Here is a 17,927-nt window from a genome sequence, read left to right as displayed (position 1 = left end):
TAGACCTATGCACATTTTGCACATATTTTATTGTTTTTACAGTGACTATGAGCATATTTTGCACACACCTATTTATTCTGTATTACTGTACGTATTTTAATGTTTCGTCTATTCTGATGTCTGTTTTTGCTTGTCTTGGGCTGGACTGCTGTAACACATCAATTTCCCTTCGGGATCAATAAAGTCTTATCTATCTATCTAACTTCATCCGCCCAGTAAACCCTGCGGCCAACAAGGCGGCCAACCATCTTATGCGACTTGATACTCACACACCCTTTAAACCCCTTGCGTTACGGGTCAAAAGCTGCTCAGTTTTTCAAACGTAATCTCACACAAATCAATATTCTGAAAGTTGCCGAGGAAAATAGTGGGGGTGTTCATTTTAAAAACGAAATCCCGTAGTTTTAACGGTCGTCTTCTGTAGGTTGTGGAAAACGAGCACTTGGTCTAGATGTAGAATTCGTGCTCCTCACGTCTGGGTGGGTCAAGGAGAAAGTCTCCTCTAGGTGGCAGTATAATATAATTATACTATAATGTAAGATGAAACACGTTCCCATGTCATTGCTACAATCAAACAGAAGCCAAGCGAGCAAGATACCGCGGCAACCACAGGAGGTTGCTCTTGTGAAGGGGCAGTGTACGTGCGTGTGACACGAGTGAGCAGACCTGTGGAGACAGTCCTAGCGTGTGCAATCTTAACAACTGCATTCACGGGAAGTGACGAAGCAGAATCCATGGGTCTTTTCTGTTTCAACAACAACAAATAGTACATTTTTATTGACAGTCTAGTGTCTCTATTTAAGCTATTTTCAACATCTTGTAATAATTGTTTAATTGTTTTGGAAGTTATTGCTTCTTCGACTCACAATAGCTGCTATATATTTAGACAGCACATACAGTATAGAATAAAAAATAAATAAACATGGAAATTGAATCTAAATCACAGTCCCAGGTATTCCTTCAGCTTTCACTTATAAAAGGGTTTTTATTAGCAAAGCAAATAATATTTTGTATTTTTCAATATTCACTGTTGTTATGTGTCACAGGGGTATTTCATTGATGACATTCAAGATATGGATAAACCATAACTGCATGACATAAACGAGTAACTGATTTATAATTAAAAACTAAACATAAGCTTTCTCTAGTCTAACATAATGTGGAAGCACTAACCATATATTATAACTTTACCTATAACAAATTAGAATTTATCATGCCAAAAATATTCATTTCAACTGCAGCGTTCACCACTGGGAAATAATTCAAGAACACGAAACAGTTGGGGGTAGTTAAAATTTAAAAGACCCCAAATCGTGTCTGAAATCTTCTGTGAGATTCTTGTAAGACTGTACAGAAGGGTTCTGATTATAAATCAGTATTTTATTCTCTTGTGACAATATATCTCCTTAGCACTGTGGCTAAGGCTCTGCACCTGTGGCAGGAGGGTTGCTGGTTTGTATCCCATGGCCGGCAGAGGAATCCTACTCTGTTGGGCCCTTGAGCAAGGCCCTTACCCCAACTGCTCCAGGGGCGCCGTATAAATGGCTGACCCTGCGCTCTGACCCCAAGCTTCTCTCCTTGGCTGTGTGTCTCATATAGAGCAAGCTGGGGTCTGTGAAAAAAGACAAATTCTTTATGCAAGAAACAGTATATGGCTAATAAACTGATATTATCTTATTTGCACTAGAAATCTATAAGAGAAGATTCCGTTAAGATTGTTAACAGTTTATAGTTAACAATAAACCAATCGACCATCGCGCGTACTCAGCTACGTTCATCTGTGTGTTGCTCTGTGCCAGTGTGACAGTGTGAGAACAGTATGTTTCTCATCGTGTTTATCTGGTCGTTAACTCCTTCACCTAACATCTTGGGGAAAGTAATAACTGTGGGAGGCAATACATTTTCACTTGGCCGTTCAAATGCACGTTGTTTATCCAGACATGAGTAGCTCAGCAAGATTTCTAAGGATTAATAATGCATCCATCCACTCGCAGAAATCTCTTATCTTAAGGGCACTACATTTTTACAGCGTTAAATGAATTTTCCGAACTAAATTTTGTAGTTTAAAACATTCTAAAACATTACTCGTTGCATTTCCTTCACCCCTGAATGATCACATGTACAGCAGTTTCAAGAGATGAATCCCAGGACGAACTTAATAGAAAACCTGTGCCTCAAACCATCAGAGGAATTAAACAACAACAAAAAAACTAGAAAGTATTCTGCCTTCATGTGTAACGACATTGTTCATAACAGTTACACTAGAATACAACTGGAATACTCTAATACGTGAATAATAAATCAGAATACGATAAACACCGAGACGAAAATGTTATTGGACTCGGATAAGATAATTTGGTTTACAGTAATTTAGGGATTAATTTATCTTTACCCCGACAAGAATGACGGGGAAAGCTGCACACTATTGTGTGAGATATATTTACAGCTGTTGTCTCCTGTCTCCTCCTGTTAGACGTCGTAAAAGCTATGGTTACCTCATAAGGAAAACACAGCTCTTTCACCTAATATGGACATAGTGAAGCGACACACAGGAAATTGGTGCCACATTTATAATTGTCCGCACAAACACTGCTTATTTGTCCCAAACAGGTAAAATAACAGCTTCTTTGGAGCTTTTAAGGGGGCAGTTATCCATGATCACATCTGCTTTGGTTTTATTATTCCTATTAATTTATAAAAAAGTAAACGCAAATATATCTGGATTTTCTAGTAGGAACTAAAGAACCGAAAACCTCATTTGCGGTGGGGGGAGGTTTTATTTGACGCCATTTAGCTTCCTCTTTATCTGGGCGCAGCAACAACGTGAGTTCATTCGGAACTGTTAAAAGGGAGTAAAATGCAGGTACGTACGGTAATAAAGAAATATCCTTGCTTCATTTTGTTGGGGTACGAAAATGAGGGAAGATGGTCTTGGCTATTTATAGTATGACGAATCTGATACAGAAGATTGGAAAAGTCCGAAGTCAAGATTTTGAAAAGATGAAGTGGTTCGTCCTAACTTCATTTTATATGTGTACCATTAGGAGATGTTGTAGCATTTGAAATTACCTTGTCATTAGCAAAATGGAAGAATTGCGTTTCAATTCTGACATCGGCTGCATGTGGTGTTATGTTAACTAACTACAGCAGTCAACGTACTTGATGTAACTTGGGTGCGTTATCTGGCATCTGCGGATACCTAGTAACCCAAAAAAATAATTAAAAGGGTCCGTTCATGCATTGTCCGGTGAATTAGAGCTGTTGAAGTTTTTCTTAAGGACCCAAACGCGGATACGGAGTGGAATGACATCCTGCGAAGGAAAGGCATCCTGCCGCCCAAAGAGAAACCAGACGACGAGGAGGAGGAGGAGCAGCAGCAGGTTATACAGCAGTCCGTAGGTGAGGGCTTTCTTTAAAGTAGCCTTGTCCTTGTGCAGTGTTTAGGTCTTCCAGTCTGGGCACCTTCCCTTTGTTTTATATGCGATAATCTTAATAATTGCTTACACTTATATAGCTCTTTTCTGGACACTCGATTCAAAGCGCTTTACAGGGACTGGGGATCCCCTCCACTACCACCAATGTGCAGCCCCACCTGGATGATACAACGGCAGCCAAAGTGCACCAGTCCACTCCCCACACACCAGCTCTCATAGGGGAGGAGAGCAGAGTGGTGAAGCCAGTTCACAGATGGGGATTATTGGGAGGCCATGATTGGTTAAGGCCAAGGGGCATACTTAGTCAGGACACAGGGATAACTGTTTTTAATGACCATAGAAAGTCAGAACCTCAATTTTATGTCTCATCCAAGGGACAGTGCCTCTTTACAGTATAGTGTCTTCATTGCTATACTGGGGCATCGGGATCCACACAGACCACAGGGTGAGCGCCCCCCTACTGGCTCCACTAACAGCTCTTCCAGCAGAAGCCTTAGTTTTTCCCAGGAGGTCTCTCATCCAGGTACTGGCCAGGCTCACACCTGCTGAGCTCCAGTGGGCTGTCAGTGGTAAGCTGCAGGGTGGTGTAGCTGCTGGTGTATCCCATGCTGGGATGTCTTGTCTTGCTTTGTTGGGGACTGTACAGCTTTCCTGGTTGCAGGAGTACATCGCACTGGGTTTGAGCTAAGTGGTGTCCGCTGTCTCCAATGTCAGCTTTCTGGACAAGCTGATCCTGCCTCAAGGCTAAAATGCCTGCTTGGCTTTTATGCCAGCAGCTGTGGGGTAGGATACACGCTTGGCTGTAGATATATCACTACCTTTTGAAATGCTCTAGCTGATCACAAGCAGGGTGCTCAGGCTCAGGATACATTTACTTATCTGCTGCACCAGTTTTGAATAAGTGCATTTTTTAATTAAATGTATGATATGGTAAACCACTATGCTTGAAGTGTAGTTTACAACATGTATCTGATGTCTTGCATATCATTGAGTTACATGGGTCAAAATGTGTTCGTCTTTTGTCCTTTGATTCGCAGTGAAGACGTATGAGGAAATGACGCTGGATGAGCTGCATGAGAATGAGGACGAGTTCAGTGAGGAGGATGAGCGGGCCATGGAGATGTACAGGTTAGTCGAGTAACCTGGTCAGCAGCAGCCTTAAGAGTCTAAGCCTACAGGTCTCAATGGCTCATGCACCCAGTTGAAGGTTATATACTGTCGGAGACCACATGGCTCATGTAGTTTAATTGGTTGCTAGTAGATTATTAATCTCATTCAGGTGGTGCTTGAGAGATGCTAGGGAATCTGCTTCAACAGCATGGTTCGGTAGCCTGTTTCAGACTCCCTCAACCCTTCATGAAGGGCAGAACTCCAGTTTCACACTGTCACGAATTGCCTGTGATTGCTGTGGGTCCGTACATGGCTGCATCAGCCTCCTTTAGGATTTGTGTAGACTATTGTCTTAGTTTACAGTTTTGTACTTTCTATTTGCATGAGTCTCGACTAGATTCATTTTGTCTAATAATTCTGATTTTTTTTATTTGTAAATTTTCAGGCAGAAAAGACTTGCCGAGTGGAAGGCTAATCAGATGAAAAATGTTTTTGGAGAGGTAAAAGAAATATCTGGACAGGATTATATAGAAGAAGTGAACAAAGCTGGCCAAGGAATTTGGGTTGTATTACATCTGTACAAACAGGGGTAAGTTCAGTGTTACTCTTCACCGATTCCATTAACTGAGAATTTATTTCCATGAGTAAAGAGTAATTATTTTAAAGTTATTTAGTGGACCCTGAAAAAAAATGGTGTCTAGGTCTTCGTGTCTACAATGCATCAAATCTCTACTTCTCTTTAAGTGGTTAACATCTTTACCCTGCCTGATAGATTGAACTAGTCCAATTAATGTTTAATTGCACACATTTAACTCCTCTACTAGTCTTAAACTTTTGATGATTTAAAGAGACCCCAGATCCTTGCTGGATTGCAGAAATTCTAAACCTATTTGGCTTTCACAGGTCTTTTTACAGACCTATTTCTTTTCAGGTTATGAGACTCCAATTTAGTGGGAGATTTAAGTATTTGTGTGATCAAATTGATATTGGTTCTCTGGTTGTATACGGTGAAAAAACTTTAGCTACAAGGACTGGGGGATATAAGGGTACGTTAGTGCCATAGCCCTGAGCTTTAACCCAGAGAAGTCTTAGCCCTCGTTCAGTGTGGGTGTACTGTGTTAAGTCTAGAGTATGAGCTCCTAAAATCTTTGTTTTTGTGTAACTTACAGTATAAATCATTTTTTTTTATTTAAAAGGTAATCCTTTTGTAATCTCTGTCCTCTTCCTATACATGTTTGTTTTTTTTTTTCAGCATCCCTCTCTGCTCTCTGATAAATCAGCACCTCACTGTACTAGCAAGAAAATTCCCACAGACGAAATTCCTCAAGTCAATCTCGACAACCTGCATACCAAACTACCCTGACAGGAATCTGCCGACTATATTTGTGTACTTGGAAGGTGAAATGAAAGCACAGTTTATTGGGCCACTGCTCTTTGGTGGCATGAATTTAAAAGTAGAAGGTAAGTTATGTTTTATGTCATAAGGTTTATCCGTCTTCTGCGTTATCAGTAATGCCTGAGTATAGTCTTTGGTTCTTATGGCAGTTGTTCACACAACGCCTGGTGAAGTTCATGAAAAATTCCTGAAGAAAGAGAAGCCCCAGTTCCTCCCAGTCTGCTAACTTGTGTGTTTCTACACTGTCGTCTACATCGGGGGTTCACAGCCCTGTCCTGTGGACCCACACATGCTGGTTTTTGTTCCCAGTGAGCTCCCAGTTAAGTTAACTGAACCCTTAATTGACCCAATAATAGGACTGGTCTGGACTCTTGAAGTGTTTTCAGCTCCTGAACACGTTGGAGATTGCTTTTCGTAAGGAACGTAATGGCCACCTATGGAGCAGACTCGCTTGTCTGACAATGGCAACGGCAGGATGAGCTCTGAAGTAAACAAAATCATTTTTCTTGCTCGTGCAGGAGAAACGGGTTTCATTCTTATGGGACAGTGCTTCCCAGTACCGTACGACTATGACCCTTAACATAAGGGCAAGTTAAATCAACATGAGCGTGCAGTTCACAGGCGGAAGCCGAAACTGAGGGTTGGAGCACCCAAAGACTAGAGAAGATCTCAAAGTTGCAGCAGCAGAGGATCTCAAATGATTGCACAGAGTGTTCAGCAACGTGGAATATGCAACCACGTTCTGCCTTTTACACTGAAATTGACCTACAGTGAATAGGTCAGAATACTTCTAATCACTTAAAATGACTAGCTTAGACACAAAAGCACTTTTTTCTGACTATTATAAGTATTCATGAAATCTTTTGGGAAATGTATGTTGTGTTTATATTCATCACACAACAAATCCAATTTAACAGTAATAAAAACCTGTTAGTTTTGAATATGCTCTCCTAATACTGTACTTTTGGAGGGCTCTGTAGATCTACAGATAATAAGGTTAATAGTTTAATTGACTGCGCTCTGGCTTTAGGCAGGCTAGGAATCGCGTTCGAGACCTGTGCTCTAAAGTGTTATGTGTGTGAACGTGTGTCTGACTGAATTAACTGTGCTAACTACTGTTTGATTGTATGAGGTGCCCCTGTGTCATTGTAATAGACAGCTTAGTTGTTAAGGCATTCGAGATTTTAATTATTGTATTTCATGACAAAGTCACATGGTTTGTTTGCACAAGACTAATTAAAGAAAACCCGCTTCCCAAGCCACAGTAAATCAGTAGATTTAACAAATCAATTGCAGTGGATAATGAGTCTCCACTAATGTGAGTCGCAAATCGCACACTACGAGCCTCACTCCCACAGAGGTTCTCAGTGGAGCAGATGTCCCAGCGTGAAGAGGAAGTGTTTCGGAAGGCCGAGGCTGAGCCCTGTGTTGTTAAAACCCGTGTTTTGTTTTAATTGATCTTTCTGAAGAGCTGGAGTGGATGCTCGCGGAGCCCGGGGCCGTCAAGACGGATTTGGAAGAAAATCCTCGAAAACAAATCGAGGACAAGTTGATGTCGTCGATCAGATGCTCTCTCCCCACACAAAAGGACGGCGACTCGGACGATGATTGAAACGTCTTACAATGTTACGGGCCCCGATCTGTGTTTTACCCCTGATTGAGTGATGAAATGTAGTGCATTATTTCCTTGTCTGTCTGGTGTGGCAGTGGCCTGTGTCACAGGGATGTCTCTCTCTACACTGGCTTATTTGTCCACAGGGAGGCTGTTCCCACTGTCCTCTCCGAGATGAAATCGCCTCTTGCTTGGAGGACTGAAGAGCTGTGAGAACTGATAGACATGTGCCACCCCAAACCTACGAAAATTGCTACTAAAACTATTTGGAAAATTCTGCCTTTTTTAAACCTATTTGTAGGCAATTAATTTTAAAATAGAGGAGGGAGGTAGACAGTGTGTGTTCTATTTAACCAAATATAGTATCGTCTCACTCACTGGTATGTTTTTTTTTTTGAGAAGGTATTAAACTGCAATTGTAACTCCATATAAAACAGCAAATTGTAGCAATTTCTTATGAATTAAGTCAACGTTTTTGAAACCTAAGGGTGACGAATTATAAATACAAACTGCTGTAGTGTCACTAAGAAAAAAAATATACAACTGCAAGACCTTTTAAAGGTAAAAGCAGAAGTTAAGTTTTAAAAGTGAACCCATTTGTTTTACCGGTGTGCAACATATATACTGGAATGGATTGAAAGTGACATTTGTGTTACAAAGAAAAAAGGCAGTGTAATAGTAAAGCAATCAATATGTGCAATTTAACAAAACAGTTTGCAGAAACATCCAGGCACTATCATGAGGGGACAGTGATCACACGCATGATGCCATTAACTCATCCAAATTGGTAAAGACATTTGCACAGTGGTGCTGACGGAGGCCACATTAAGTACAAAATTGCACCGCGCACAATTGTTTAATCCAGGCTTTTCTTTTTCATGCTGTAGGTTTGTTTAAATGTATTTATATTTACCCTTCTTATTATAGAAGAATGAGCAACAGAAATAATTGATTTCCCTTTCTACAAAATGTTTTGCCAAATACATTACCTTCATCCCTGGGTAGATCCTTGTTGTTCCAGAGTTTTTCCACTTGACCGTAGAGCAGTCTGCTGGCAGTCACTTCAGATTAAGCTGGCATAGGTATGTATACTGTAGCTGTTGTCATTTAATGATTAGAAAACCTGGTAATACTTTGTCATCATGTAGCATCACAAACATTGCAGAAAGGCTTTTAATGTTTAAGAGCAATGGTGCCGTAGACCTGTAAGCTTCATTTTACTTTTCATGGAAGGAAACAGTACCATTTTCATTCTTTTATTTTTTTCAACACGTATCACAGTTGGCATTGTAAATCGATAGAAATTAAACGTTTTTTTAAAAAGGAATTGTTTTGGGATTATGGGATTGTTGTAATTTCTGTACAATTTTAGTTCCGTTATAGTATTTACAAATTTCTAAGGAAGAATTCAGGCTGGTGTTTTCTTTCTTGCAAGGGATTCAAGAAAATGACCTGCAGCTAGAGTGAGAGAGAGGAGGAAAAGACATTTTTCAGTCCAAGTGCCAAATAAAGACAGATGTATTTCTGCACTGTGGCCATTGACCATTTTACAGTTGTTAACAGTTTCTGGATGTGCTCTGCACACTGAAGAGAATATTAATGGGTTCCCTGCTAGAGCCTGCTCAAGCATGTGGCTGTTCCCCGGAGCTTGAGCCCTGGGCACCACACGCTGGCTCAGCTGCTGCGGCAGATATTCAGTGGAGCTGAAGTCTGACAAGAAGGACACTAATATTCCTATTCTCACCACGTCACCCTTACACAAGCAGCATGAGGACCTGTATTGCAGTCTTGCCGGCAGGTGGTCGTGTCGGAATGAGCCCCCTGGCGGTGCAGGAATACTGTATACTGTAGGGCACTATAGAACTGGCTGATGGCAGCCTGACTAGGGGAGTTCTGTACCACCCCTGCACTCCGGACCAGAACACATGGACCTCCCCACCATCTGCCATTGTCCACAATTGGCATAGCGTTACTCATGTCCTATGCTCTCAACTTCCATCAGCGTGGTCTACTCTAAACCTCGGCTCATCAAAGAGGACTAGGCTCCGCTAATAGCCATCTCACCTCAGGTGGCTTTTTTTCCATCCTCTAACATAGCAATGGCACAAAAGCGTTGGTCTCTTGATAAGCAGGGCTAATTTGATTCCTTTTTTTCATTGGCATGTGATTCGATACGTTAAAAAGGTCCTCTGCTCACTGATGACATGATGCAATAAAGTCAAAACCTGTAGACTATTTTTCTAACACTATGGATAGAGTAACAGGCTTTTGATTTGATTGATGATTTTATTGGCGGTCAAGTTAAAACAGTTATCAGGAACACAAAATGCTGAGCATCATGTCTTACTCCAAGTTACAGAGAATAACGAGGCACCACCTGTTCTCATCACGTATCCAGCCATGCAGTCTCTAACCACTTCTCTTAATTCAGAGTCACAGGAGAGCTGGAATCTATCCCAGCATGCAACAGGGCACAAAGTAGGGTTCTCCCTGGACAGGACGCCAATCCATTGCAGGACACACACAGATTCAAACAGACATTTTCCCAAAAGTCAATTGACCTCCCAGTATGTCTTTGTAAGAGGAACCTCACATAAACACAGGAAGAACATGCAGACTCCATACAGATGGCACCCCAGGTGTGGGTGGCAGTGCCATCCTCTACACCACCGTGTTGGCTCACAACACATCTACTAACATTATTAACACCTTTCAAAGATGATACAATGCCTTAAAATCAAAGACTGGGAAAATCGCTCATACCGGATGAAGAATCTGCTTCTTTGTCCTCTCTGAGAGTTTTGGAGCAAGTCGCATTAAAGGATGGACAGGATGGGACTAGAAGCAAAAAAAAGTCAGACTTCAGCAACTGCTTTAAATGGACTTAAGGCTGAAAGAAAACCAAATCAGAGACACCTTACACCAACACTCGTGTTTTCCTTACCTGGGTTTGTATTTCCTGACTTGGATCTCGAGATTTGGAATAATGAAAAAGGAACTAAAAGACAAGAGGTAAACAGTAAATAGGTGACGCCTTCCAAAGTACCAAGTTCATTGCAGAAATAATGTGGAACTTACCCTTTTGTACACATCTTGAATCTGTCCCTAAAATAAAGGGAAAACGTCCGTGTTAGAATGTCATGGTCGTCTTCAGACATTAGCAGGATTGTTAAAAGGAAACGATTTCCCTTGTACCTCATTAGGGTTTTCAAACTCCACTCCACAGAGGCTTTTCAGCAAGAGGGGGATCTAAAAACAAAAATAAATTCAGATTACTCCCCGTCGATACGACCTGACTAAGCAGAACATGTTGAATGATGAGATGGAATACAATGGGGTCCAAACCACAGAACCAGAGCTGAGCGATGAAGGGGCCCGGTCTATAGGGATCGCTTCACTTTTTCACCCAGAAAACAAAAAGAAAAGCCGCATGAAAACCCAGACCTCTTCACATCTTAAAAAGGTTTTAAGGTCTGACACAGCAAAGGGAGCTATGGAGTTATTAACTGCTAGGAAAAGGAGGAAATGTGTCCCTCCAGAAATACCATTTCTCCCTGAAAACCTCAGGGAGCAGAGTGTTAGGATCGGTGATTGGCCTGGTGCGTGAGTCACTGATCACCTGTGGAGCACCACTCCATTGCCCCAGAGTGAGGAGGTCTCCTGCTCTCTCTTCAAGCCCACCTGTCCTCACCCTCAGGACACCAATCATCTGTTCAACCCGCTGAACATTTTCTTTCTGATCCTCGTGCCGCAGATGACGCAAGGATGAGAGCAGGAGGAGTACAGCCAAGAGCCTCGTAATAACACCAAGATGAAGATGATAACAGTGACGGGCACACAAGAGCCTTAAGATAACGCGGCTCTTCTCAGATGGAATCACAGCTATGTACTCGGCTCAGGCGAACAATAGTTTCAGAAACGAGGGCTGCTCTGGAATGTCTACCAGGAAGGAAAATCAGAAAAATACCTGGGCTTACAGGAATACCTGCTTACACTAATAGAGCAAGGAACTGGAGGAGGAGACCGGAGGGACCTGACTCAAGTATTCAAATCACTCAAAGTGCATTGACAAAGTCAAGCCGATGGCTACTTCAGAGCTAGCGATGTGTGAAGCCGAGGAGAGAGGTGTAACCGAGACAGTAAAACGTGCTCCCTCACACAAAGAGTGGTGGGAGACTGGAACAGGCAACTGAGGCATGAGCAACCCAGCAAGCTGGACAGGGCGAGCGGCCTCCTCACAGGAACCTCCACTTGTCCTGCAGAGGCCTCTGTCAGTATCACTGAACCGGCTGAGAAGGTCTCTGAAAATGGACCAAGCTAAAACATACCAGGTTTCCATGAAGAAAAGAAGAATGAAAAGGACCGAAAAGCCATTCATACTGTAAGGTTAACCGTCACTTAAAGATGTCCAGCCTGTATTTTCTGTCTGTGTTGCACCAGTGCATTAGCTTCTGGGGACAGAACCTACCCCAGCATCTGTCCCCTTAGTACGTGTCCTATGACCTCAAGCCACCTTTTTTGCAAAAATGCTCTGAACAATCAGTTTTGCCACCCGTGTGACGTTTGAAAGCGTCCACATCCGAAACCAATTTCAGTCAGCGTTGTGGCGTTTTTCGCGAAAACGGTCTTCCTTTAGAGAGCACAAAAGTCGCAAGCGGCTGCGGAGCAGACTCTACCTTGTTCAAAGCAGGGCGCTCAGGGCAGGCCACGGACAGTGGAGGCGAACCTAGAGAAAGTGCATGAAGAGGGAAACAGTACGTGAACAAAAGTGAAAGGCAAAGGCATAAATAAAGCTAGAACGTACTAAGAGGGATTTTTTAGCTAAAACTTTGGTAGCGCTGTCAAATTACAGTGAAAACAAAACGCATGATAAGCCACTCAGGAGAAATCAGTCTGATTTTTATGTGTCAAATCCTGAATTCTCATCTCCATTGATGGCTTAGTGGATCTTCTCAAATGTACGATACCAACATGCGCAAGGGCGTACTGTCCAGTCTGGCCTAGCCCTCCTCATTCCGAGGAGATTTCAGAAGGACAGCCGACACTTCGCCCTGCACCCGAGCAGCATACGGATCGAGCCTTGAGAGAGTCGAGCTGAGCCAGTACAACGCGCAGACCTTTCCCGTGCAGTGATGGAAAGTCAGCGCGATAAAAAAATGTGTGTGTTTCTTACGCCAATATCAGTGCCTCCAGAACAAAAACACCAATACTGTTACTGAACACAAAGTGTTGTAGAACAGCTACAAAACCTTCAAGATGTCACGCACCAAGAGCAGTCTTCTGTACTATATATATAAAAACGGGCCATGCAATTATTTTGTGTGCGCGGAGACTTAGCTGGCTTTTCCCGTGTCTTCATGGTCTTTATTTGTATATATCGTCCTTTTAAGTTTTAGAAATGTTTATTATCGAGTTAAATTCTTTGTGCGCTCATCCATCCACAAAACGAGATCGAAGTCTTGGATAAAATTAACGTTGGGGAAAAAAATGCTTGCGTTGTACTTTTCAGAACAATTAAAAAATAAAAGTTATTACCTGCGACACCAGCTTTCCGCGAAAAATATGACAGTATATTTGAATGTCTTACCTGAACTTAATGACAAGGTGCAGACGAGGCAGCACACGAAGGCGAGAAAAAGCACCTGACGCTGGTGGAACATCATTGCGCTCTCCAGAGCCTCGCTGGCAGCCGTACTGAAGAGCGAGGCGCAGTCCGAACCGAACCGAACCGAACCGAACCGAACCCTCTTGGTGAGCAGACTGAGCTGTAGATGCCGCACTCTTCAATCCCGTCTCAAGACTTTTCCATGCGCCTTCCAATGGCGGAGCTTATAAGCGGTTTCCCGCGTGGACAGATGGCCAATCAGCACCCTGTTGGATCCCCCGGTACCTCATTATTGTCATGGTGTGTCTTTCCAATAAAGTCATTGCCTTTCTTGCGGTAATTGGACCGCTTAATACATTCGGGTTACTCAAGTATAAATTTATCGTGAGTTATATTTCTGTTTCCACCCCCTGATCTGCGAAACAGAGACGTGTTTTCCAATGTGATGTACAAAAAAACACACACAACTGGAGCCAAACAGGAACTATATTAGCCATACTACGCTTGCCCTTTGTGTTGTTTTTTTTTTCACAAAATAATTTAGTTTATGTAACTTAGAAAGAAAATATAGAAATAACCTATTTTCACCTTACACTGTTGGGCATGCAGTTAACAGGGGATGGGAATAAGATCGGCTCAGTTTGTGTAAACAGCTGTACTGCCCGAAGTGCACTTGTTTTGTAATGAACTGTACTTTAGAGTATGATATATATATATATTAACTCAAGCTTTGAGCCACAGCGAAATGACTTGACACACACACAGAGACACACAGAACAGGCACCCATGGATCTTTCAGAGACAGTCACGAATTGGTGCTTTCGAAGTACTTACGACTTTCCTCATTCGAGTAGTGTCTTGTTATAACAAGTTGCCCAAGTTCTTTTACAACTCTCAGTCTCCGCTAATGTTTAATTATGTTATTCGAATAACTGACGCTACTACGTCAGTGGAAGGGATTAATATGCCAGTATTTCTCTGCGTAATACGGGGTCCTTTCGACTTTGCTGTTTGCGTTTCGGATTCAAATCTTGATTTAGTCTGAGATCTTGTGCAGTAAAACGCCTGGATTCTTGGATCTGTTTTTCAGCATGGAATTGACTTTCTATTTGTACCTCCGAAGCCCTCAAACTGAGACAACACCCTCACCGAATTTCTTCATGCTTATAATATCTACCCTACTGGTACGGCTGTTTCGACATTTTCCTCTGAAACCAATCTTCAGTCTTCCTGGAGTTTCTCTCTTGTGCGTGGCACTTGTACACACAGTTGCCTGAGTCGCTGCAAGAGCTGACATATTCACATCACCATAAAGCCTGTGCATCAGGTATGAAAGATATACTCCAGGGTGTAGTTTTAATGATTTACAACATTAATATGTATTCCTGTTCTCCTATTTTTTTTCATTTTTAAAAATTTATTTATGATGCATATGAAATAGGAAATTGACCATAGTCTGTGCTTGTATGCCTTTCAGGCAAGTATTTTATGTAAAATTAAAGTGCTGCCAGTTTTAAAAAATATATTTTGCTTAAAAAGACTTCACACTGTTTATTCTCCTATTCTCAAATAAAAAAAAACACAAAAGTTAATCCCATTTTATGACCCTTCTATCAAAGACTATAAACTTGGATGTTCAATGACCAATTCTGTGTTCTCAATTCAAGATTGATTATTGGTGAACATACAGTATCTACTTCCTTGTCAACTTGTAAAATCTCGACTACAATCCCTCACCTAAAAAGTGACTAAAAGAATTCTAGATACTGTGTCTTAATAGTTCAGATCATCAGGAGAATCTTGGCAATATTCTGCAGCTTTCTCTGTATTTAAATATATGTTTATGATACTTTTAGGAGAATTTTACAAAATGTAAACTACTTTGTATGCAACTACGTTTTATATATCTGGCTTTATATATTCAATATTTTTAATAAATTGTACACAATACTTTAGTGTGGGTGATTTTATGAGACTATGAGGACCTTCACATAAACTGACCTTTCTGTCTTTTGGGAGGTATATTTAAATATTATCATGCAATGAAATAATACAGCTTTCAAACAGTCTGAAAAGAACTGTCTGACACCCAAAGAAGGCTCCACAGCCGAAACGTTGTGTTCTCTTTCTTCTTTTTTTCAGCATGGAATAAACCTATTACTTGTTCCTTTGCAGTCTGAAAAGAAGGTGATCTGTTTTGCTCTGACACTGGCATGACATTTTGACCGTGGGAGATATCACCTAACTTGTCTTCCATTAAGGCAATTCATTATCTTCACAACCTCTTCTTATGCCAAATGCAATGATTCAGTCCTGACTAAGATGTGGGTCTCAATTAGAGAACTCAATTAGGGTTGCCTTACAAAAAAAAGTAGAATGAATTCATGATGGATTTCTTGTACAATTAGAGAATGTCTTTAAGCTACTACTGTGTTTAAAGACTCTGAAACAGACATACAACCTCCTTTCTAATTTTCAGTGTGTGGGATGTGAAACAACCTGGTTATATTACAAATAAAGAGATCTATATACAGTACCTGAGCTTATTAATCATGCGTATTTTCTACTTAAGTTACAGCAAAAATAAAATTTGCTGTGCATATAGGAACAGTGTTTGTGCACAATATTTTTACACTAGTGCCAATTAAATGTACTTTCAGGTGTAATTTACAAGTTATTTTCAGAACCTACATGCAGAGCCTTCAGCAGAACGTGGTGCTTGAATGAATTCTTAAATCCAGGGCAGCGTACAGAAAGCCAGGGCAGTAGACGATGAGGCTGGAAAAACATTCTCAGACAACCCCAAAATGTGCCATCCTCAATTATTTTTCTGGGCTGACATCCTTTTCAGCCCATCTCCAGGACGCAGTGGCATCGATCCGGCCGTTTTCAACAGCAGTTTCCCATCGAGAGTCACGGCCGGCATATTCGCATTTGAAATAAATTTACATCTAAAGAGGAGAAAAGCACAGATTTGGATATATTTCTGAGAAACACAATGTCAGAGGTATTCTGGATATCTTTTTTTTTCTTTGTTCACAGTGGCTTTTTTCCCCCCGAAGACTGGAGCAGTTACAGAGCGCAGAGCGTTATGTCACAGCGAGGGGCTCCACGATGAAGCTCAGCAGAGGAGCTTGGCACCAATTTGTGTTTACAGGTTTATTTGAAACCGCATCATTGCACATGCTTTTAGATCTAAATGCAAGATGTAGGGCACTTGGTAGTCAACCAGGCTAATGGCCTTGATAGTTCTAAAGGGATGAACTAACATACAAGTCAGCTGAGGTGCTGGAGTCATCAATGACTCCGGTCAACATAACTATCCGTGATGCAGAACAATCATTGCAAAAGAGGGAAAAAAAACGTCAACGCTGCTTGCCACAACACACAACAAAATTGGGAGTCAGAATGCAGTGTGTGGGAGCAATGTACATTTTATGTAACTTTCAAATTCACAAACACAAACTCTCTAAATACATTTTCATCACTCTGTAAAATCTCTAGTGGGCAAATGTTCGGGAGCAGCAGATCAAACATCTTGGAACAGCCCAGAGCAAAATGGTGGAGGAAATGAAGAAAACGCAGATGCTGCCTGAGACAAAAATGAAAACATCGTTAGTGGCTCGACCGTTTTCTCTTTTTAAAGGAGAAGGAGCATTTCTCTAGGATTTCTTCAGGAGCTATAAAAAAATGTGCAGTTGGCTTGTAATCACCTTTTCCTTGCAGGAGGCAAAGGTGTTGATAACTGCAGGTGTGAAACATTTGGAATCGGCTCTGTGACTGAGCCGATATTAAGCAGGATTGGAGAACGGCGGGCTTGAGTCAGGTAGGAGGCAAAGCCACGATGTTTCACCCAGCGTGCCTCCATGAAGGACTCGGCCAACTCTCGGAGCGGTTTAATTGAGGTCATTGATAGAAATACAGTAGTGCTGTTTAATGGACACGGGAATACTCTGTCATAGTTCAGATCCCCACTGAGGTTTGAGACGTGTGAAAACGTACCGGCCTTTGCCTAATTGAAAGAACAGCCAGGAGCCACAGTGCTCGTGTAGAACAGGTCTCGGGTCGAGCCTCGGAAAAAAAGGCGTCTGGGAGGTAAAGCACATCTGCCTTCTACGGTGTACGACACAAAAAAAGGTTTCCAGATTACTTTTAGTCTTGTACTGCAAATCTGTAATTTATCGCCTAAGGATTGAACAGAATACAAACTATAAAACAATGAAAGAAAGGATTTAAAAACAATTTCCAGCACTGTTCAGCAGCTAAGCACTGCGCGTTAATTAAAATTAGCACGGGCTGTTGGATGAATGCCGTCTTCAAACATGACGGACCTAATGCATCTCGGGAAGGAGAACATGCTCTGTCTCAGTAACATGTCTGAATTGAAGCACGAAGGCACAGTATATGTCTCCCCCATTGTTTTCTGCACTGCTGGGGAGATATACTAAAGCCAACTGAAGCAGAGGAGATGGGAAACACACTTTAAAACAGCAGATAAAGTGGCGGCAACAAAACTGACAGCACTGCGATAACGAGATAGTTGCAGCGGTGAAAAGACGGGCTTTGCAATCAATATAGACATTTGCTTTGTAATCCATACGGCCACGCCAACACGCTCGTAAATCTTTGAACGGAGGCAGGTGTGAGCTCTGAATTTCCAGGTGACTCCACTGGAGTCTAGTACAGGTAGTACTATATGTTCAATCATTTTGCGAGTAAAACCAGAAAACACGCAGTTTGTGAAGTACTATAATACAATGCTATGTTGCA

The 17,927-nt window shown here is 41.7% G+C and overlaps 2 protein-coding genes across 3 annotated transcripts; one reads left to right on the top strand and one right to left on the bottom strand.

The window, feature by feature from the left end:
- Window positions 1-2,714: 2,714 nt before the first annotated feature.
- On the top strand, window positions 2,715-8,879 carry pdcl3 (phosducin-like 3). Its single transcript, XM_088646136.1, has 6 exons — window positions 2,715-2,863; window positions 3,279-3,399; window positions 4,472-4,562; window positions 4,990-5,133; window positions 5,797-6,005; window positions 7,410-8,879. The coding sequence occupies exons 1-6, from the start codon at window positions 2,858-2,860 to the stop codon at window positions 7,550-7,552; spliced, it is 714 nt and encodes a 237-aa protein (XP_088502262.1). The 5' UTR covers window positions 2,715-2,857; the 3' UTR covers window positions 7,553-8,879.
- nms (neuromedin S) lies at window positions 8,795-13,591 on the bottom strand. Of its 2 annotated transcripts, XM_088646145.1 has the most exons (7): window positions 13,140-13,591; window positions 12,229-12,278; window positions 10,748-10,801; window positions 10,631-10,657; window positions 10,497-10,550; window positions 10,316-10,390; window positions 8,795-9,010 (listed from the first exon to the last, which is right to left on the bottom strand). In XM_088646145.1, the coding sequence occupies exons 1-7, from the start codon at window positions 13,213-13,215 to the stop codon at window positions 8,939-8,941; spliced, it is 408 nt and encodes a 135-aa protein (XP_088502271.1). In that variant the 5' UTR covers window positions 13,216-13,591; the 3' UTR covers window positions 8,795-8,938. The 2 variants fall into 2 exon arrangements, with proteins under 2 accessions (XP_088502271.1, XP_088502280.1); XM_088646154.1 differs by lacking the exons at window positions 12,229-12,278; window positions 13,140-13,591 and adding an exon at window positions 11,172-11,586.
- Window positions 13,592-17,927: the final 4,336 nt, after the last annotated feature.

The sequence above is a fragment of the Lepisosteus platostomus genome, chromosome 2, assembly GCF_059453375.1.
Source record: "Lepisosteus platostomus isolate fLepPlt1 chromosome 2, fLepPlt1.hap1, whole genome shotgun sequence".
NCBI lineage: Eukaryota > Metazoa > Chordata > Actinopteri > Semionotiformes > Lepisosteidae > Lepisosteus > Lepisosteus platostomus.
Note: the sequence above shows the minus strand (reverse complement) of the source record. Positions and strands in the feature narration are given on the sequence as shown.

What these genes read in the sequence shown, in the direction of transcription:
- pdcl3 (XM_088646136.1), top strand. An exon ending in CGGGCCATGGAGATGTACAG is followed by an intron (nt 4,563 to 4,989) that starts GTTAGTCGAGTA and finishes GTAAATTTTCAG; the next exon opens with GCAGAAAAGACTTGCCGAGT. An exon ending in TTACATCTGTACAAACAGGG is followed by an intron (nt 5,134 to 5,796) that starts GTAAGTTCAGTG and finishes TTTTTTTTTCAG; the next exon opens with CATCCCTCTCTGCTCTCTGA.
- nms (XM_088646145.1), bottom strand. Translation starts at nt 13,215, where the DNA reads ATGATGTTCCACCAGCGTCAGGTGCTTTTTCTCGCCTTCGTGTGCTGC. An exon ending in GTCAGGAAATACAAACCCAG is followed by an intron (nt 10,391 to 10,496) that starts GTAAGGAAAACA and finishes TTTTGCTTCTAG; the next exon opens with TCCCATCCTGTCCATCCTTT. An exon ending in AGAAGCAGATTCTTCATCCG is followed by an intron (nt 9,011 to 10,315) that starts GTATGAGCGATT and finishes CTCTCACTCTAG; the next exon opens with CTGCAGGTCATTTTCTTGAA.